Source organism: Bufo bufo, chromosome 10 (assembly GCF_905171765.1).
Source record: "Bufo bufo chromosome 10, aBufBuf1.1, whole genome shotgun sequence".
Classification (NCBI taxonomy): Eukaryota; Metazoa; Chordata; class Amphibia; order Anura; family Bufonidae; genus Bufo; species Bufo bufo.
Window position 1 is genome coordinate 83,428,815 of NC_053398.1, and position 23,011 is coordinate 83,451,825.

Here is a 23,011-nt window from a genome sequence, read left to right on the forward strand (position 1 = left end):
AGACGATTGCATGCCCACGTACCTAAGACTGTGCGACACCTGAAAACCCTATAATAGTGAGGGGACACGACCACCGGCTCCCTGCACTTAATACGGACGGAGTCAGGGTCACCTAGAATCAAGCCAGCAAGGAAACACAATACATGAAAAGACTTATCTGAGTAAGCAGCAGCCTCCAGCAGTGAACACTTCATCCAGGAAGTAGTATAAACCACAAAGTGAGGCAGTATGGGAGGGAATATAAAGGGAGACGATTAGTCTAAATAGGTGACACCTGGGAGAAGGAAAGGAGATGACAAAGTGAAACCAAAACAAAGAACATCATGCAAGAGGTAGAGAAGAACGTCTGCTAGACCTTCTCACAGAACTGGCGGTGACAGCTTCTCCCCGCTGCTCCCAAACAAGTGAATGGGAGCGCACGCGCAGCCCCTGCTCCCGTTCATTTTTATGTGGCAGACGGAAATAGCCGAGCCAGCGTTTGGCTATTTTCGGCGGCCCCACAGAAATTAATGGAGGGCGGCTGCGCATGCGAAGTGCTTCCTCCGTTCATTTCCCCGCTTCGTTATTGTTATAGGTGCGTGTCCCAGAGGTGGGGCCCACACCTATCAGACAATGGGGGCATATCCAAGCGATATGCCCCCATTTTCTGAGATGGCAAAACCCCTTTAACTCTTTTTATGTGGAGCAAAAATTGGTAATGTATGTGATCAATGATTTATCAAACTGGTTTTGTCTTTATTTTTGAGTAAATTATGACTTTTCTTCTGTTTTCATTGTAAGACAAATTTATCAAGTTATTTTTTGCTCCTGCTATGTCAACTTCAGAAATCCAGCTATTTTGTGGGTAAAGTGAAGTAAGTTGTATTTTGGCCTTATTTAATCAATAGGAAAAGTCTTAACGGCACTTCCCTCCTGACCAGCCATAGCAGTTGAAAGTAAGTCAGAATGTGATAGTCTTCTTGTGCTAAATATAACAAGTGCTGTGCGCTACTATCATAAATTTGGCTCACAAACGGTAACCTTCAAACTTCAAATTGTCCCCTATTGATAAATAAAGGTCATACAGTTTCATTGGTGTAGACAGCACATCCCTTTTTACATAAGGTGGTAGGCTTCCAATAACTGAATATATGATTTAAATAATTTTACTGATCCAGTTAGTGCAACACAGAACCCAGTCCCTTTAGACGAAGTGTTAGAAGGGGCCGGTCAGAAAGACGAAAGTCTGGAGACAATAAAGTCATCCATGGAGTTAGATGTGCTTAAGAGAGAAAAGAATGTTGTGGTAAATCTCACGGCGTACAAACTTCCTCCAGGCTGTATCTCAGTCCTCAATCGAGGGCTTTGATACAGCCTCGTTTAGCAATTCAATCCTGCTGGATTTGAAATTGATTTATTTAAGTCAATACGCAAAATGTATCTATATAAAATGTTCAAAGATGTACCTCAGAAGATGGGACAAAACAGAGAGGGGACCCCTAGGCTTTAATATTTCTACTAAGCTAGATGCAGAGGAGGTGTCATGTTTATATTTTCTAGCTGATAAGAGTCTGAGTAGTGAACCCATAGATGAAGGGAGTCAATACAGATTTGATAGGGGTATCAGGTCCACATTTTTCCCCCCTATGCCCGCCGGTACTAGTATCGATATCTTTCACCACCAGGTCCTAAAGGACATAAAAGCATTCTTATATCCTGTTGCCTGTGATAATATTAACAAGGAGGAGAAACTTGCCTTGGAATGGATTAGGTTCTGTAAGGACATATTGGTGAAACCGGCAGACAAGGGGGGCAATGTGGTACTTACTTATGACCAGAGAATACTATATAATGGAAGCCCTTAGACAATTAAATGATGGTCAGACATATGAGACGAAGCGGGAGGACCCCATGGCGGGTATACAACAACAACTTAGGAGTTTACTCCAGAAATATGTTATGCAAAGTTTTATCTCTAGCCAAATGGCTGAGAAGTTGGTACCACTCTTTCCCACTAAACCATGTTGGTATTTTTTACCTTAAATCCATAAGTCGCCAAGCCGACCCCCTGGCCACCCCATTGTGGTGGGGATTGGCTTGGTGACTAAACCTATATCCAAATATGTAGATTGGCTGTTGAGGCCTCTACTCACTAGCGCCCCTGCGTATTTACGTGATACCAATGATTTCCTCTTGGCTTTGAAATATTTTCTTTGACAGGAGGACTATAATTTGGTGTTTCTGGACATCGAGAGCCTGTGCACCCGCATTCCACATGGGGCGGTTGTTGCAGCTGTTCTTGAAGTCCTAGAGAATTTTGGCAAAAGTACACTGTTTTATGAGTTTGTCAAAGAGGCCCTTCTTTTTATTTTAACCAATAATGTGTTTATGGTTCGGGAATCAGTGGTACAAACAAAAACTTGGTACTGCCATGGAGACTCCCGTGTCTTGTACGTTTGCTAACTTTTTTTGGCCAGATTAGAGGATAAGTGTGTGTTAAACACTAGTAACCCATACTTGTGTCATATAAAACTTTTTCTGCGATATGTAGACGACATCTTTATGGTGTGGTCAGACACTGAAGCCCAGTGCGTGGAATTTGTAACGCTGTTGAATGAAAGAAATGACATGGGTATAAATTTTACCCTCAATTTTTGGGGCTCTAACAGAGTTTTTGGATGTGGCGGTCGGGGTTGTGGGCGATGAGTTGGTCACCAGTGGGTATCGTAAACCCACGGCGACCAACTCCTTGCTGCACCACGACAGCTTTCATCCTGATAGTGTTAAGAGATCTGTCCCCTATGGACAATTCATCAGACTGAAACGCATCAACAGTACACAAGAAGGCTACTATGAACAGGCCCAAGATTTAAAAAAAGTCTCATGAACAGAGGCTACCCTGAAAAGATTCTACATACTGCCTTGCAGAAGGCTGGGGAATTTTCCCAATATAACCTGTTTGCTCATAGCACGAAACAGCAAAAAAAGAAGGGACACATTAGGAGGACAGGTGAGGGACATCAGAAGAGATTTGTATTTTCTTTTAAGTTCAGCCCTATGGCAGATTGTATATGTACAGTCATGTGAAAAAATTAGGACACCCTTTGAAAGCATGTGGTTTTTTGTAACATTTTTAATAAATGGTTATTTCATCTCCGTTTCAACAATACAGAGAGATTAAAGTAATCCGACTAAACAAAGAAAACTGAAGAAAAGTCTTTTCAAGATCTTCTGTAAATGTCATTCTACAAAAATGCCTATTCTAACTGAGGAAAAAGATAGGACACCCTTGCCCCTAATAGCAAGTGTTACCTCCTTTGGCTGAAATAACTGCAGTGAGACGGTTCTTGTAGCCATCTACCAGTCTTCGACATCGGTCTGAGGAAATTTTACCCCACTCCTCAATGCAGAACTTTTTCAGCTGTGAGATGTTTGAGGGGTTTCTTGCACGTACAGCCCTTTTCAAGTCACCCCACAGCATCTCAATGGGATTCAAATCTGGACTTTGACTTGGCCATTCCAGGACTCTCCATTTCTTCTTTTTCAGCCAATCTTTGGTTGATTTACTAGTATGTTTTGGGTCATTGTCATGTTGCATGGTCCAGTTCCGCTTCAGCTTTAATTTTCTAACTGATGGTCTCACATGTTCTTCAAGCACCTTCTGATACACAGTAGAATTCATCGTGGATTCTATGATGGTGAGCTGACCAGGTCCTGCTGCAGCAAAGCAGCCCCAAACCATGACACTTCCACCTCCATGCTTCACAGTTGGTATGAGGTTCTTTTCTTGGAATGCTGTGTTTGGTTTACGCCAAACATGTCCTCTGCTGTTGTGTCCAAATAATTCAATTTTGGACTCATCTGTCCAAAGAACATTATTCCAGAAGTCCTGGTCTTTGTCAACTTTATCGCTGGCAAATGTCAGTCTGGCCTCGATGTTTCTCTTGGAAAGCAAAGGTTTCCTCCTTGCACACCTCCCATGCAAGTTAAACTTGTACAGTCTCTTTCTGATTGTAGAGGCATGTACTTCTACATCAACAGTAGCCAGAGCCTGCTGTAGTTCTTGAGATGACACTTTAGGGTTTTTGGATACCTCTTTTAGCATCTTGCGGTCTGCTCTTGGGGTGAACTTGCTGGGGCGACCAGTCCTGGGCATGTTGGCAGTTGTTTTGAATGCCCTCCACTTGTAGACTATCTTCCGGACAGTGGAATGGCTGATTTCAAAATCTTTTGAGATCTTTTTAAATCCCTTCCCAGACTCATAGGCTGCTACAATCTTTTTTCTGAAGTCCTCTGACAGCTCTTTTGCTCTCACCATGGTGCTCACTCTCACTTCAACAGTCAGGAGCACACCAAACTAAATGTCTGAGGTTTAAATAGGGCAAGCCTCATTCAACATGCAGAGCAACGATCTACTAATTATGTGCACCTGGTGTGATATACCTGTGTGAGATCTGAGCCAATTTAAGAGGGAATACATGTGAGGGTGTCCTATCTTTTTCCTCAGTTAGAATAGGCATTTTTGTAGAATGACATTTACAGAAGATCTTGAAAAGACTTTTCTTCAGTTTTCTTTGTTTAGTTGGATTACTTTAATCTCTCTGTATTGTTGAAACGGAGATGAAATAACCATTTATTAAAAATGTTACAAAAAACCACATGCTTTCAAAGGGTGTCCTAATTTTTTCACATGACTGTAGGTCGATACATAATAATTGGGACATTTTGAAAAGGGATATTTCTCGTGAGGAACATGTGGAGGAAAAGCCATTAATAACATTCAGGAGGAGCCACATCATTAGGGATAAAATAGTAAGAAGCCGGTTTGTAGATGAAACAAGAAATAATTGGCTACGAGATATTAGACCTAAGGGAAACTTCAAGTGTGGGAACTGTTCCTTTTGCAAGTTTAACTCAGAAAAGAAAGTGTTAGAGTTTGGAGGTGTTCACCATAACATTAAAAACTTTATAAACATGTAGCAGTACGTTTGTGGTTTATTTACTTACATGCCACTGTGGCCACTTTTATGTAGGGAAGACTATCAGGTGTCTGTTCGAAAGGGTTAGGGAACATATTAATTCTGTATAATCAGGAAAAGGTTGTCCCAGATTTATTAAACACTAGAGTTGAGCCGACACCTGGATGTTCGGGTTCGACGGGTTCAGCCGAACTTCACAAAAAAGTTCGAGTTCGGGACCCAAACTTGACCTGAACTTGACCCCAATCCCGAACCCCATTGAAGTCAATGGGGACCCGAACTTTTGAACACTAAAATGGCTGTAAAAATGTCATGGAAAGGGCTAGAGGACTGCAAATGCCATGAAAAGGGAATAGGGAAATGTGGATAGGGAAATGACTTTAAATAACATAAAATACGTAAAAATAAAAAATTATCTTGATCTAGGAGGACGAGGTCCATATGGAGTAGAAGGTTGAGGAGGCGGTGGATGTGGCGGTGTAGGTGGAGGAGGAGGAGGTAGCCTACACTGCTTTTTGGTTTAAAATGCATTTTTATTTTCTTAAATTAGGGTACACCCCAAAACATTGGGAAATATAACCTGTGATAACCCCCTCCAGTCGTGCTAAACACACGTTCAGACAATACACTGGCTGCAGGGCAGGCCAGCACCTCCAAGGCATAAAGGGCAAGCTCAGGCCATATGCCCAATTTGGAGACCCAGAAGTTGAAGGGGGCAGACCCGTCATTCAGGACGTGTAGGCGTGTGCACACTTACTGCTCCACCATGTTGGTGAAATGCTGCCTCCTGCTAAGACGTTCCATATCAGCTGGTGGTGCTGGTTGCTGTGGCGTGCTGACAAAGCTTTTCCACATTTCGGCCATGCTAACCCTGCCTTCTGAGGTGCTGCGAGCCTCTTCCTCTGCCTCCTCTGTCAGGTGGGAATGCCACCAGCAGCGCGTCTACAAGCGTGCGCTTGTACTCGCGCATCTTACGATCACGCTCCAGTGATGGAATTAAGGACAGTACGTTGTCCTTGTAACGGGTATCCAGCAGCGTGACCACCCAGTAATTAGCACAAGTTAGAATGTGGGCAACTCGGCGGTCGTTGCGGAGACACTGCAGCATGTAATCGCTCATGTGTGCCAGGCTACCCAGAGGCAACGAAAAGCTGTCCTCTGTGGGAGGTGTATCGTCTGTGTCCTCTGTATCCCCCGAGCCACGCACCAGTGATAGCCATGAGCTGGTCTGGGTGCCACCCTGCTGTGAACATGGTTCCTCCTCCACCATCTCCTCATCCTCATCCTCCACCTCGTCATCGTCCAGAACTGTGCCCTGGCTGGACAATTATGTACCTGGCATTTGTGGGTGCAGGAACCTACCCTCGGAGCCACTTGTGAATGACTGTCCGGAAACCCTACGAAATGATCCCTCTTCCTCCTCCTCCTCCTGTGCCACATCCTCTTCCATCATCGCCAGCAGCGTTTTTTCAAGGAGGCATAGAAGTGGGATAGTTACACTGAGAACGGCATTATCGGCATGGCCATGTTGGTGGAGTTCTCGAAACAGCGCAACAAGGAACACAGGTCTCGCATGGAGGCCCAGTCATTGGTGGTGAAGTGGTGCTGTTCCGCAGAGCTACTCACCCGTGCGTGCTGCAGCTGAAACTCCACTATCGCCAGCATGTCTGGCCAGCATGTGCAAGGTGGAGTTCCACCTTGTGGGCACGTCGCATATGAGGCAGTGAGCGGGAAGGCCGAAGTTACGTTGCAGCTCTGACAGGCGAGCAGCAGCAGGGTGAGAATGCCGAAAGCACGCACAGACGGTCCGCACTTTATGCAGCAGCTCTGACATATCGGGGTAAATTTTAAGGAATCTCTGCACTACCAAATTCAGCACATGCGCCAGGCAAGGGATGTGTGTCAAACCGGCTAGTCCCAGAGCTAATACGAGATTTCGCCCATTATCGCACACCACCAGGCCTGGCTTGAGGCTCACTGGCACAAACCACTCAACGGTCTGTTGTTCAAGGCCCGTCCACAGCTCCTGCGCAGTGTGGGGTTTGTCCCCCAAACAGATACGTTTTAAAACTGCCTGCTGTCGTTTACCCCTGGCTGTGTTGAAGTTGGTGGTAAAGGTGTTACGCTGACCGGATGAGGAGCCGGTAGAGGATGAGGAAGCGGAGGAGGAGGAGGAAGTAACAGGAGGCAAACTGAAGTGCCCTGCAATCCTCGGTGGTGGAAGGACATGCACCAAACTACTATCTGCCTCCGGCCCAGCCGCCACTGCATTTACCCAGTGTACTGTTATGGAGATATAACGTCCCTGACCGTGCTTACTGGTCCACGTATCCGTAGTGAGGTGCACCTTGCCACAGATGGCGTTGCGCAGTGCACACCTGATTTTGTCCCCTACTTGGTTGTGCAGGGAAGGGGTGGCTCGCCTGGAAAAGTAGTGGCGGCTGGGCACGACGTACTGTTGGACAGCCACCGCCATAAGGCTTTTAAAACTCTCCGTCACCTCCAGACGGAATGACAGCATTTCAAAAGGTCAGTAATTTAGAAATGCTGGCATTCAGGGCTAGGGATCACGGGTGGGTAGGGGGGTTCTTCCTCTTCCTCTCCAGTGTTTGGGAGATGGCGATCTGAATGCTTCCGTGGGACATTGTGGAGATGCTTGGTGACCCAGGTGGTGGTGTTGCTGGAAGATCCTCTGTTTGCGGGGTGGCAGGTGGCACTGTCACTCCAGAGGTGGATGAAGAGGCTGAGACTGCAGCAGAAGAGGAAGCAGGAGGAGCCAGAGACCTTTCTTGGCTTTTGAGGCTACTCCATGCAGCTCGTGCTTAGCACTTAAATGCCTGGTCATGCAGGTTGTGCTCAGGTTGAGAACATGTATGCCTCGCTTTAGGCTCTGATTGAAACCAGATCAGAAACCTCAAAGTGCCCATATTTTTGAAAGTTAACCCCCCCTGCAGCCCTCTGTGTTTTTGTGCCTGCGGGCGCAGCGGGGGGGAGGATTGCGCAGGCGGTGTGGGAGGCGGGCGGCAGTGTGGGGGGCGGGTGCGCAATCTTCCGCCCGCCCCCCGTTTATTTTCAGGATGGCCGAGCGGTTGAATCAGAGTGTCAGCTCATTGCTGACACTCCGATTCAAACGGCAGACATCTGTGCAGATGTCCGCCGTTTTAACCCCTTCCATGTCCTGGTCCGTAGGGACCGCTGTATGGAAGAGGTGAAGAGGAAGGGAGCTCCCTCCCTCTCCCATCGGGGGGCTGCTGTGCCTTTGCAGCCCCCGGACAGGATGGGGTGACAGCGGAAGGGAGCCCCCCTCCTTCCCCTTCCCCGTCTGCTCAGTTGTGGCAGACGGGGAAGGTTCCCATGGCAACAGGACGCCTTCTCAGGCATCCTGCTGTCCATGGTGCTGAACAGATCTGTGCTAAAGGCAGAGATCTGTTCAGACAAAGTGTGAGTGAAATACAGTGCAGTACACTATATAGCATACTGTACTGTATTATACAGACATCAGACCCACTGGATCTTCAAGAACCAAGTGGGTCTGGGTAAAAAAAAAAAAAAGTGAAAAAAAAAGTTTAAAAAAAAACAAAAACATTTATCCCTGATTAAAAAAAAAAAATTTCCTACACATGTAATATATCACCGTGTCCGTAACGTCCCGATCTATAAAACGGTCATGTTACATTCCCCACATGGTGAACGCCATAAAAAATAAAAACTATGATGAAATTGAAATTTTGCTCACCTTACTTCCAAAAAAAGGTAAGAAAAGTGATCAAAAAAGTTGTATGTACGCCAAAATAGTACGTCTCATCCCGCAAAAAATGAGCCCCTACATGAGACAATGACCCAAAAAATAAAAAACTATGGCTCTCAGACTATGGAGACACAAACAATTTTTTGGGGTTTAAAAAATGATATTATTGTGTAAAACCTTAATAAATAAAAAAAGGTACACATATTAGGTATTGCCGTGTCCGTAAGAACCTGCTCTATAAAAATATCACATGATCTAACCCCTCAGGTGAACAACGTAAAAATAAAAATGGTGTAAAAAAAGCCATCATTTTGTCACCTTACATCACAAAAAGTACAATAGCAAGCGATCAAAAAGGTATATGCACCCCAAAATCATACCATTAAAACAGTCATCTCATCCTAAAAAAAATTTGACCCTAACTAAGACAAATCGCCCCAAAAATTAAAAAACTATGGCTCTCAGACTATGGAGACAAAAATTTTTTTTGTTGATTTAAAAATGATATTATTGTGTAAAACTTAAATAAATTTAAAAAAAGTAAACATATTAGGTATCCCTGCGTCCGTAACAACCTGCTCTATAAAAATAGTGCATGATCTAATCTGTCAGATGAACATTGTAAATATCAAAAAATAAAAACGGTGCCAAAACAGGTATTTTTTGGCAAATTTTCCATTTTTATCCATTTTTTTCCGTAACAAAGCAAGGGTTAACAGCCAAACAAAACTCAATATTTATTGCCCTGATTCTTTAGTTTACAGAAACACCCCATATGTGGTCGTAAACCTCTGTACGGGCACACAGCAGGGCGCAGAAGGAAAGGAATGCCATATAGATTTTGGAAGGCAGTTTTTGCTGGACTTGTTTTTTGACACCATGTCCCATTTGAAGCCCCCCTGATGCACCCCTAGAGTAGTAACTCCAAAAAGTGACCCCATTTAAGAAACTACACCCCATAAGGTATTCAAAACTGATTTTACAAACTTTGTTAACCCTTTAAGTGTTCCACAAGAGTCAATGGCAAATGGAGATGAAATTTCAGAATTTCTATTTTTTGTTACTTTGCTTCACAAAAAGTGTAATATAGAGCAACGAAAAATCATATGTACCCTAAAATAGTACCAAAAAAACTGCCACCTTATCCCGTAGTTTCCAAAATGGGGGTCACATTTTTGGAGTTTCTACTCTAGGGGTGCATCAGGGGGCTTCAAATGGGACATGGTGTAAATAAACCAGTCCAGCTAAATCTGCCTTCCAAAAACCACACGGCGTTCCTTTCCCTCTACGCCCTGATGTGGGGCCGTAGAGTGGTGTACGACCACATATTGGGTTTTTCTTTAAACCGCAGAGTCATGCAATAAATGTAGAGTTTTGTTTGGCTGTTAATCCTTGATTTGTTAGTGTAAAAAATGGATTAAAATGGAAAATTTGGCCAAAAATTTAAATTCTGAAATTTTATCTCCATTTGCCATCAACTCTTGGGGAACACCTAAAGGGTTAATAATGTTTGTAAAAATCAGTTTTGCATACCTTGAGGGGTGTAGATTCTAGAATGGGGTCACTTTTGGGTGGTTTCTATTATGTAAGCCTCACAAAGTGATTTCAGACCTGAACTGGTCCCTAAAAAGTGGGTTTTTGAAAATTTCTGAAACTTTTCAAGATTTGCATCTAAACTTCCAAGCCTTGTAACGTCCCCAAAAAATAAAATGGCATTCCCAAAATGATCCAAACATGAAGTAGACATATGGGGAATGTAAACTAATAGCTATTTTTGGAGGTATTACTATGTATTATAGAAGTAGAGAAATAGAAACTTGGAAATTTGCTAATTTTTCAAAAATTTTGGTACATTTGGTATTTTTTTATAAATAAAAATGAATTTTTTTACTCCATTTTACCAGTGTTATGAAGTCCAATATGTGACGAAAAAACAATCTCAGAATGGCCTGGATAAGTAAAAGCGTTTTAAAGTTATCACCACGTAAAGTGACACTGGTCAGATTTGCAAAAAATGGCCAAGTCCTTAAGGTGAAATAGCCCGAGTCCTTAAGGGGTTAATAACTGAATATGACAGCAGTATATAACCCTGGAATTTCAAACGTCTTGATGCTGCCAGGCCATAAAAATTGTGTATTTTGCCCAAAAATGTGTGTTTTATTAATAGAAGAATATAACCCCTGTATATAAAGGGTATATCTCACATGCCCTGACCCACACTAGGCTGCAATTAAAGATTTGTGGCCAAAATGGCTGTATTTCAAATAACTGAATATAACCCCTGTATATAAAGGGTGTATCTCACACGCCCTTACCCACACTAGGCCGCAATTAAAGATTTATGCCCAAAATGGCTGTATTTCAAATACCTGAATAGAACCACATATTCTAAAGTGTGCATCTCACAATGACATATGCAGCAAAGGCTGCAAAATAAACTTTTTTTCCCCAAGTGTTGTTTTTTCCCCAAGTGTGTTTGTTTAACCCCTTAAGGACACGGCCATATTTCACCTTAAGGACCAGGCCATTTTTTGCAAATTTGACCATTGTCACTTTAAATGGTGATAACTTTAAAAGGCTTTGACTTATCCAGGCCATTCGGAGATTGTTTTTTCGTCACATATTGTACTTCATGACACTGGTAAAATAAACTAAAAAAAATAAAAATTATGAAAAAATACCAAATTTACCAAAAATTGGTAAAAAATTGCAAATTTCCAAGTTTCAATTTCTCTACTTCTATAATACATAGTAATACCTCCAAAAATAGTTATTACTTTACATTCCCCATATGTCTACTTCATGTTTGGATCATTTTGGGAATGATATTTTATTTTTTGGGGATGTTTTCAAGGCTTAGAACTTTAGAAGCAAATCTTGAAATTTTTCAGAAATTTTCAAAAACCCAATTTTTAGGGACCAGTTCAGATCTGAAGTCACTTTGTGAGGCTTACATTATAGAAACCACCCAAAAATGACCCCATTCTATAAACTCATTTTACAAACATCGTTAACCCTTTAGGTGTTCCACAAGAATTAATGGAATATTTCACTTTTTTGGCACATTTTAATAATTTTTTTCCAGTTACAAAGCAAGGGTTAACAGCCAAACAAAACTCAATATTTATGGCCCTGATTCTGTAGTTTACAGAAACACCCCATATGTGGTCGTAAACCGCTGTACTGGCACACGGCAGGGCGCAGAAGGAAAGGAATGCCATACGGTTTTTGGAAGACTGTTTTTTTTGACACCATGTCCCATTTGAAGCCCCCCTGATGCACCCCTAGAGTAGAAACTCCATAAAAGTTACCCCATCTAAGTTTTAGTGTCTCCATATTCTGATAGCCATAGTTTTTTCAGTTTTTGGGCGATTATCTTAGGTAGGGGCTCATTTTTTGCGGGATGAGATGACTGTTTGATTGGCACTATTTTGGGGTGCATCTGACTTTTTGATCGCTTGCTATTACACTTTTTGTGATGTAAGGTGACAAAAAATGGTTTATTTAGCACAGTTTTTATTTTTTAGTGTGTTCATCTGAGGGGTTAAGTCATGTGATATTTTTATACAGCCTGTCGATACGGACGCGTTGATTTCTAATATGTATACTTTTTTTATTTATGTAAGTTTTACACAATAACAGATTTTTATTTATTTTTTTACTCGTTTTATTAAAGGAGAATAAGACAAGCATGGCATACACATGACATCATGACGACTCGCGCAGGGGCCAATTAGAAATGCAGGTACAGCACCTTCACATAGTTATACTGACAATTAGCTGGAGTCGCATATATAAGGGATACATGGCAGTGACTGGAAAGACACACATTCCAAACAGTACAGGCATAGAGCATACACAGAGAACTAAGCATTAGGGGATATATCACCATCCCACAAAAGATCATCTCATGGGATGAAGGATCCCTAAGGGCCATCAGCTGTCGAGTGCAGGCGCGAAGTATGCAAAGTGAGTGGAGATGCACACCAAGCTCCTCATACCTCATCTAATTTAAGGGCACCCTCTGTGTTTATAGACTATGTTCTCCATGGAGACTGCATTGTTCACAAGAGAGAGCCATTGTCCCTTTGAGGGGGGGGAATCTCCCATCCATCGTAGGGCAAATGCCTTCCTGGCTAAGAACAAGGTTTCTTCTAAAAAGATTCTGTGATAGTGTGTCCACGATTCCTCGTCTACAACACCCAGGATACACATCTTGGGGCACAGCTGCAGTGTCGGAGGGACCATGGTCTTAAGAACCTCCAGTACCGAGACCCAATACAGATGAATGATTGGCCAGTCCCATATCATGTGCCAGAAATTGGCACCCTCCGCACCGCACCTATGACACCTGGAGTGATCAATCCTACCCATCTTTTGAAGTCTAGTAGGAGTAAGATAGCTGCAGTGAAGGATAAAAAGCTGAATCATCCTGCTATTTATAGAGGGTGATACTCTGGTAGGGGCAATTAAGGCCTCCTCCCAATCATCAGAAGATAAAGAAGGTATAAGCAACTTCCACCTGCCCTCGACAGCCAACAGGGTCACCAGCATACGACAGTCAAGCAAGTTTGTGTATAAGGCTGACACTATCCCTCTAGGGCCCTGAGATTTCAGAACTCCAATGATAGGGTACTTAGATATGCTCCTATTCCCACTTTGGAACTGGGCTTGAAGCGCATGTCGCAGCTGAAGGTACCTGTAGAAAAGAGTACGCGGCACCAGAAAACGATCCTGTATCTGGGAGAATAAAATCAACTGCCCACCCTCATAAATCCCCCAACATTAGTATCCCGTGCCTCTTCCACTCAGAAACCCCTTCCAACCATACCAGGTGAGGGAACATACAATTATCCCATATGGGAATTTCACTGGGCAAGTCCTTGTAGGTATTCAGCTTGGACGCCTGCCATACCTGGTGGGCTAGCTTGTGTATTGGAAGAGTACCCTGTTGTAAATGGCGAGAGCCCTCCAGGACAGGCCACAACGTAGATACCTGCAGATAGTCATGTAAGTTGGATTCGGCGTTAGGCCGTGGAGCCTCAGTGACCCAGTACCTCAGAAATCTTAGCTGGCTTGCTATAAAGTAAAGGAAAAAGTCTGGAAGGGCAGCACCCCCCTGCAGCTTCGATCTCTGAAGAATCGGGAGTGAAAGCTTTCTTCTGGACTTGCCCCAGACAAAGGCCGCAATCAGAGCGTGAATGCGCTTAAAAAAGCCTCGGGGAACCGGGGTGCACGCGTGGGACAGAAGGTATAGACCTTTCGGCAGCAGCACCATCTTCACCAGTTTCAATCTTCCCATAACTGACAGTGGAAGGGACTCCCATGTTTTTAACTTATCATGAAACATGGATTCAAGGGGTTCAATATTCAATACATAGGAGAGCTGTGATTCCTTGGTGATCATCATCCCTAGATACTTGAACCTATCAACTACAGGCAAATTGTGGTGACAATCCGGCCAGTCATGTGTCCATGTGTCCATATTCCCTAGTGTGTGGATTCCTGGCTCTACACATATCTATCCATCCCATCTCTTGGGAAATCCTAGCAAGAACCGTGTTCTCCCCTCCTGACCCCCCTCTGTCGTCCCTGCAGCTAAACCTGTCTAGGTCCTCGCTCACCACTTGATTGAAGTCCCCCACACATAAGAAGCGGGCAGTAGGATAATTGGCCATGAAGCCCACAACTGCCTGCAACAGGGAGAGAGATGCAGTAGGTGAAAGCTGTATATATTAAACTTGAATTTCACACTTGCAGATCTGTAAAATAATGGATTTTTGAAAAAAAAATAAGTGTTTTTAAAAACCAAGAAAATGATGGCTGTATTTCTAGCTTAAATTGCACACTGACTAATCCAGATGTTGTATATTGCCAATAAAAGTGTTTATTTACTAACAGAATATGAAAGCTGTATATAACATTTGAATTTCACACATCCAGATGCAGCTAGGGATGTAAAATAGTGTATTTTGCACAAAAAGGGTGTTTTTAAAAACCCAGAAAATTATGGCTGTATTTCTAGCTTAAATTGCACACTGACAAAACCTGCAAATGTCGATCGCTGAGTTAGATTCACGTTCTGAACAAAGATTCTCTCCTATTCTCTCCCTGAAATCACCAGCAGCATCCTCTCCCTACACTAGTAACAGCAGAGTGACGTGCAGCGCTACGTGACTCCAGCTTATATAGAGCCTGGGTCACATGCTGCACTGGCCAAACTTTACAGTTCGGGTTCGCTCAACCCTATTAAACACATGAAAGAGGTACATGGAGGGAGTTGCGAAACCCTGAGGTTTGCTGGTATAGAGTTGGTTCCCAACCCACCGCTAGGTGGGGATAGACATCGGTTGTTATTACAAAAAGAAGCCAGGTGGATCTTACGCACAGGAGGGTTAGGCCAATTAGGCTTGAATGTCAGAAACTATTTGAGCATCTTCTTATAATAACCTGCATATTACTGTTAACATGTTTTTAATCACAATGTTTTGTGTAGTAATAGTCATACCGAGGAATGGCGGCATCATGTGTGTCTATGGCAACTGCTACCCCGGGGTATTTAAAAAGGCAAAGCGAGAGTACGCGCTGACGTCAGTGGCCTGAAGAAACGCGTATCTGCGCGAAACGGCCGTCAACGCTACTATGTGTGGGAGGAATGCGAGCCGCCCCTATGTGCTGTATTGAAGTGCTCCATGTACAAATAAAGGAATACTTTTAAGGATTTACAGAGGTGAGTGCTGCTTTATTCATTTCTTCATTTTTATGGACATTACATGTTTCTGGAGGGCTGGAGCACCGCGACACTGCTCGTGAACTATGAGGTACAGTGGATGCATGGAGGTGGTGTTGTGTGCATTTGAGAAATCTATTCAGCTGTGCACCTGGAATTTTTCTTCTTTTGCCGACTGAAGCCTTATGTACACATTAGAAATGTGATTAGCTGGACATGTTTACAATGATCGGAAAGTAACTTTTCATTAGGCCTGTGATAAAGGGCCTTGAGGGTATGTCCACATACAACAGATTTGTTTAAAAAATTCAGCAACTGTACCATTATTGTATTTGGGCCTTACAGAAATGCGGTGCTGCAGAAACAACCCCATCAGATATAAATAATGACTTTGTCAGAGTCTGCCATACAATTTTATCCTGAATATTACCTATAGTATATAGAGACTGTTGATTTTTATCAGTGGTTAACACCTTTTTGAATTCTTAAAGTTGATTAATCTGTGTGATTGTTTTTTGTTGGTTAGTTTTTGTTTGCAGCTTGATTTGTGACATTATACACTCATATCAGTGCATTGATTTATTCAAATAAATTCTGTAAAACCAAAACTAAAGTACTCACCAGTTTAAGATCTTGAATATCAATGGCAGTAATTTCTAAGTAGCTGAATGTACTTTCCACCTAAGTCATTAAAACAAAGTAAATGATAATGAAGTTAAAAAGGGTTATCTCATCATTTTATTTATTTTTTTAAATCCAATAAATATTTTATTTTCTTCAATAATAATAAAACATTTAAACAGAGCCGGAATGAGAGTACACAATAAATAGACTTATGCACATATAAAAAAGATGTTACTATCATTTTAACATCATCACAAATCATGACATTACGCCCAGCTCTGTAAACTCAAACCTAATACCTTTAATCCCGAATATTCTCCCCCCCCCCCAACCCTTGGCTGCTGTCGCTGATAGCCTGAACCCCATACTCCGCCCTCGTACATCACCCAACAGAGCGAGATAATCAATCCACCTCCCTGCTACAGATAGAGGGATATCGCATACCTTGTCTTCTCCGCCTCTCAATCTCCTCATACAGCATTATTTGGGACATAATCCGTCTCCACTCCTCAAATGCGGGGGATATGGGGGAGCCCCATCTCTTAACTATCAGAACCTTTGCTGTCAAACAGCCCTTCAGCCAGATTAAATAATGCCCCGAAGAATTTGACTTTTTTGGTATATAAGAACCCAAAATCACAGAAATCATATCCGGTACCCAAGATTGGGGGAAATCCCCCAGAAGTGCTGTAAATACCTGCTCCCAAAACCGCTTTATCATGCGACATTCCCATAAAAGATTGATATATCCAGCATTGGGGCTGCCACACTTTTGACAAAGAAATTCACAACCTCTGTTATTAGCAAACTTAGCCTGCATTTGCGGTGTATAATATAACCTGTGCAAAATTTTTAACTGGATCAATCTATAACTGGTTACAGATATTACCTTTTTCGTATCTTGAAAAATCTGTGGCCAGGGGAGGGGGGAAATTCTCAGTTCCCGCTCCCATTTAGGTATACTTTTAAAAGAAATCACCGTGGACAGTGAAGCTCGCATTTTCGAATAAATCTGAGTGTAGAAAACAATAATCAAAAAAATTATGTTGTTGAGTAATCATATATTTTTGGCCCTATAAGACGCTCTGGCCCATAAGATGCACCTAGGCTTTTGAGGAGAAAAATAATAAGAAAAAAAATTTGAAACAAAAGGGGTGCTTTTGGTGGGTTTTGAACTAATTGTGGTCTATGGATGACACACTGTTATGGGGGATCTGTGGATGGCGCACTGTTATGGGGGATCTGTGGATGGCGCACTGTTATGGGGGATCTGTGGATGGCGCACTGTTATGGGGGATCTGTGGATGGCGCACTGTTATGGGGGATCTGTGGGTGACACTTATGGGGGATCTGTGGGTGACACTTATGGGGGATCTGTGGGTGACACTTATGGGGGATCTGTGGGTGACACTTATGGGGGATCTGTGGGTGACACTTATGGGGGATCTGTGGGTGACACTTATGGGGGATCTGTGGGTGACACTTATGGGGGATCTGTGGGTGACACTTATGGGGGATCTGTGGGTGACACTTATGGGGGATCTGTGGGTGACACTTATGGGGGATCTGTGGGTGACACTTATGGGGGATCTGTGGGTGACACTTATGGGGGATCTGTGGGTGACACTTATGGGGGATCTGTGGGTGACACTTATGGGGGATCTGTGGGTGACACTTATGGGGGATCTGTGGGTGACACTTATGGGGGATCTGTGGGTGACACTTATGGGGGATCTGTGGGTGACACTTATGGGGGATCTGTGGGTGACACTTATGGGGGATCTGTGGGTGACACTTATGGGGGATCTGTGGGTGACACTTATGGGGGATCTGTGGGTGACACTTATGGGGGATCTGTGGGTGACACTTATGGGGGATCTGTGGGTCACCCTTATGGGGGATCTGTGGGTGACCCTTATGGGGGATCTGTGGGTGACCCTTATGGGGGATCTGTGGGTGACCCTTATGGGAGATCTGTGGGCGACACTTATGGGGGATCTGTGGGTGACACTTATGGGGGATCTGTGGGTGGCTCTTATTGGGGTCTCTGGATGGCACTGTTATGGGGATCTGTGTATGACAGTTATGGGGGGGGATCTGTGGATGACACATATATAGCATCTTATGCTATGTGTCATCCACAGATCCCCTCCATAAGTGTCCCTGTAGTGAATTACCCTCAATACAGGGGGTGGGGGTCGCATCTGCTTTTATAATGACAGCGGGGCCCGTGCAGTGACTGTATTCTACTACACGGGCCCCGCTCACTGTATAATCGTATCTCTAATAGTTAATTGTTATGTATATACCGTAATCGCATAATCAGCGCCTGAATACTGACAACTACAAGCGCTCGGTAGGTAGCTGAGAGGAGGGAGGAGGCAGGCCGGGAGGATGGGCGCTGGCAGCGTGAGTCACTACGTCATGCGCCTGTGCCGCCTGCTTCATTCATAAAGTGGGCGGCGCAGGCGCATGACGTAGTGACTCACGCTGCCAGCGCCCATCCTCCCGGCCTGCCTCCTCCCTCCTCTCAGCTACCTACAGAGCGCTTGTAGTTGTCAGTATTCAGGCGCTGATTATGCGATTACGGTATATACATAACAATTAACTATTAGAGATACGATTATACAGTGAGCGGGGCCCGTGTAGTAGAATACAGTCACTGCACGAGCCCCGCTGTCATTATAAAAGCAGATGCCGGCCCCCAGCCCCTCCTCCCTCACAGCGGATACACCCACCGTGCGGCATCGCGGCGGGTGTATCATTGAAAATTCGGCAAAATCAGCAGCATTCACCCCATAAGACGCACTGCTATTTCCCCCCCACTTTTGGGGGGGGGGGAAAGTGCGTCTTATAGGGCAAAAAATATGGTAAGTTTTATTAAGTGTAGCTTCGTATGCGTGTTTTAAATGTGCATACATAAATTGGTCTAAAAACGAGATATTTGTCAGATTAAAGTCCCCTAAGACTTTAAAACGATCTGCAACAAACAAATGTGCCACTCTAGTGATACCCCTACGAGTCCAATAAGTGTAATCAGTTATTTTCAAAAATTCTGGTAAGTTCTGATTCTCCCACAACGGGGTAAAATGAAGCACATGTGACACCTGCAAAGTCGTTTTCAATCTATGCCAGACCCTCTGCAAAGTTCTCGGAATTAAGCAACTAGTGTCCAACTCTTCAAACTGTGCTGTTTCTAAGTGCATGAAAATATTATCAAGTGACCTACCAGTTACCCTAGTTAAATATTGCCCAAGTGCCTTCTCTCTAAAATGACAGCATCTTTGTAGCTGCACAGAAAAAAAATACCCTTGAAAGAAAGGAAGTGATAATCCCCCCTCTGACTCGGCCAGCCACAAATACCTCTGCTTTATAACAACCCTCTTCCTCCCCCAAATTAGATCGTTTATTTAAGCTTCCAGTCTATAAAAGAAGGCATCCTCTATCCAGATGCAGGAGGCACAGATCGGATATAGAACCAGAGGCAGTAGGATCATTTTAACTAATGCCAGTCGATCGGATTGCGATATTAACAATTTTTGCCAGGCTCGGATTTTCCCCTTTACTTTATCTATTACCAGGGAGAGATTTAAGTCGTAAAATCTACCTATAGGGGCACCTATCTTTATCCCCAGATAGTCCAGAGAGTCATCCAAAGACAGCATCCGGACCTGGGAACCCCCTTTGTGGGCATTTCGATTTATCGGGAGGAGTGAGGACTTAGCCCAGTTGATTAAGTAACCAGAAAGCAGACTAAACTCCTTTATGACCTGCATAACATGGGGGACGGCTTTCCAGCCCTGATCCAGAAAGAGGATAACATTGTCTGCATAGAGCCTAATTTTATCACTCTCTCCCGCTACCTCGAAGCCCCGAATCCGCCCATTCAAACGGATCCTACAAGCCAACGGCTCCATAAATAGCGCAAATAGAAGGGGAGAGAGCGGGCAACACTGTCTCGTACCGCGTTGAAGCTCAATAATAGAGGAATTAACCCCATCAATATTAACTCGGGCTAATGGTTGAGTATATAACAGTTTAGTCATTGCGATAAACGTAGACCCCAATCGAAAATGTGCCATAGTTCGCCACAGGAAGGACCACTCCACCCTGTCGAACGCTTTAGCAGCATCCAGAGACAAGATGGAGTGGTCCGGTCCCCCCCTACCGACAGGTTCAAATACACCCCATAGAGATTCGCCTGAATCTGTCTCCCGGGAATAAATCCTGTTTGGTTAGAATGAACCAGGGTTGCAATTAATCGTTTAAGACGGTTTGCTAAGGATTTTGCAAAGATCTTATAGTCTGTATTGAGGAGTGATATGGGCCTATAAGACCCAACCTCACTACCATCCTTATCTTTTTTTAAATTAGAGTGATAATTGCCTCCCTGAAAGATGGAGGGAGAGATCCATATCTATATGATTCATTTAGAACCTGCAGTAGAATAGGGAGAAGTGCCTTAGCATGGTACCTATAGAGTTCAAATGGCAAACCATCCGCCCCAGGGGAGGAGTTATATTTAACCGAGCAAAGGGCATCCTCTAACTCTGCCTGTCGTATTGGATGATTGAGCATTCTGGTTTCCTGTGGCTAGAGAAAGGGCATTTCTACAAACCGGATTCCAAAAAAGTTGGGACACTATACAAATCGTGAATAAAAACTGAATGCAATGATGTGGAGATGGCAACTTCTAATATTTTATTCAGAATAGAACATAAATCATGGAACAAAAGTTTAAACTGAGAAAATGTACCATTTTAAGGGAAAAATATGTTGAATCAGAATTTCATGGTGTCAACAAATCCCCAAAAAGTTGGGACAAGACCATTTTCACCACTGTGTGCATCTCCCCTTCTTCTTACAACACTCAACAGACGTCTGGGGACCGAGGAGACCAGTTTCTCAAGTTTAGAAATAGGAATGCTCTCCCATTCTTGTCTAATACAGGCCTCTAACTGTTCAATCGTCTTGGGCCTTCTTTGTTGCACCTTCCTCTTTATGATGCGCCAAATGTTCTCTATAGGTGAAAGATCTGGACTGCAGACTGGCCATTTCAGTACCCGGATCCTTCTCCTATGCAGCCATGATGTTGTGATTGATGCAGAATGTGGTCTGGCATTATCTTGTTGAAAAATGCAGGGTCTTCCCTGAAAGAGATGACGTCTGGATGGGAGCATATGTTGTTCTAGAACCTGAATATATTTTTCTGCATTGATGGTGCCTTTCCAGACATGCAAGCTGCCCATGCCACACGCACTCATGCAACCCCATACCATCAGAGATGCAGGCTTCTGAACTGAGGGTTGATAACAACTTGGGTTGTCCTTGTCCTCTTTGGTCCGGATGACATGGCGTCCCAGATTTCCAAAAAGAACTTCGAATCGTGACTCGTCTGACCACAGAACAGTCTTCCATTTTGCCACACTCTATTTTAAATGATCCCTGGCCCAGTGAAAATGCCCGAGCTTGTGGATCTTGCTTAGAAATGGCTTCTTCTTTGCACTGTAGAGTTTCAGCTGGCAACGGCGGATGGCACGGTGGATTGTGTTCACTGACAATGGTTTCTGGAAGTATTCCTGAGCCCATTCTGTGATTTCCTTTACAGTAGCATTCCTGTTTGTGGTGCAGTGTCGTTTAAGGGCCCAGAGATCACGGGCATCCAGTATGGTTTTACGGCCTTGACCCTTACGCACAGAGATTGTTCCAGATTCTCTGAATCTTCGGATGATGTTATGCACAGTTGATGATGATAGATGCAAAGTCTTTGCAATTTTTCGCTGGGTAACACCTTTCTGATATTGCTCCACTATCTTTCTGCGCAACATTGTGGGAATTGGTGATCCTCTACCCATCTTGGCTTCTGAGAGACACTGCCACTCTGAGAAGCTCTTTTTATACCCAATCATGTTGCCAATTGACCTAATTAGTGTTAATTGGTCTTCCAGCTCTTCGTTATGCTCAAATTTACTTTTTCCAGTCTCTTATTGCTACTTGTCCCAACTTTTTTGGGATTTGTTGACACCATGAAATTGGAATCAACGTATTTTTCCTTTAAAATTATACATTTACTTGGATTAAACGTTTGATCTGTTATCTACGTTCTATTGCAAATAAAATATTGACATTTGCCATCTCCACATCATTGCATTCAGTTTTTATTCACAATTTGTTTAGTGTCTCAACGTTTTTGGAATCCGGTTTGTAGTTGATCCAAATAATAGTCGATTTTTGAGGGGCTACATACCGTTTCAGATCTATATATATCAGAGTAATACTCTGAAAATTCCTGTCTAATCTGCTCTGGATCCTTAACTATCTGACCCTGAGCATTCCTTATATGCCTAATTTTAGTCCCACCCCTTTGATTTGCGTCCAGTGCAGCTAACAATTTCCATGTTTTCCCGTCCTCACTTAAAAGTGTTTCTGTCACCCCATTAAACATGGTGTATACGATGACGTCATCGACGCAGGCGCATTGAGGATGGAGCGGTCCAGCGAGCGGCCGCCTCTCAGTGCGCCTGCGCCGATTGAAGCCAGGTACGGCGCAGGCGCGAGATTTCGAATTCGAACAGCGCCAGCAGAGAAGGATTCCCTTCCCTGGCCCTGTCAATCAGCATGCCGAGGGGGCGTTATTACGAACGGAGGATGCGGCAGCTACCAGCAAGTAGCCGCCCTACTTGCTGGTAGCAAGGTAATTAGCATATTTTAAAAATCGGTTTTTAGCTAAATCTACTGAATCAAAATGATTAATTTTATTATGTATCAAGAGATCGCACTATAGGGATTATTATTAATGAAAAAAAAAACAACTGTTTAATGGGGTGACAGAAACCCTTTAAACGTCTCTGTCCTTGAAAAAAGAGTTTATGTTGGGCCTTGTTTACCATAAAAGTCCTATATTGTTGGTTGGCTTCTTTAAATTCTATACGTAGTGAATCCGTGCCGTGT

At 43.5% G+C, this 23,011-nt stretch overlaps 1 protein-coding gene across 2 annotated transcripts in view; it reads right to left on the minus strand.

Annotated features, from left to right (window-relative positions):
• Window positions 1-23,011, minus strand: part of LOC120980842 (capping protein, Arp2/3 and myosin-I linker protein 3-like) — a 1,329,972-nt gene that overhangs the window by 1,170,102 nt on the left and 136,859 nt on the right. For both annotated transcript variants that reach the window (XM_040410169.1, XM_040410170.1), the window contains one exon: window positions 16,058-16,117. In XM_040410169.1, coding sequence (XP_040266103.1) covers window positions 16,058-16,117 — 60 coding nt within the window. The remainder of the gene's footprint in view (window positions 1-16,057; window positions 16,118-23,011) is intronic.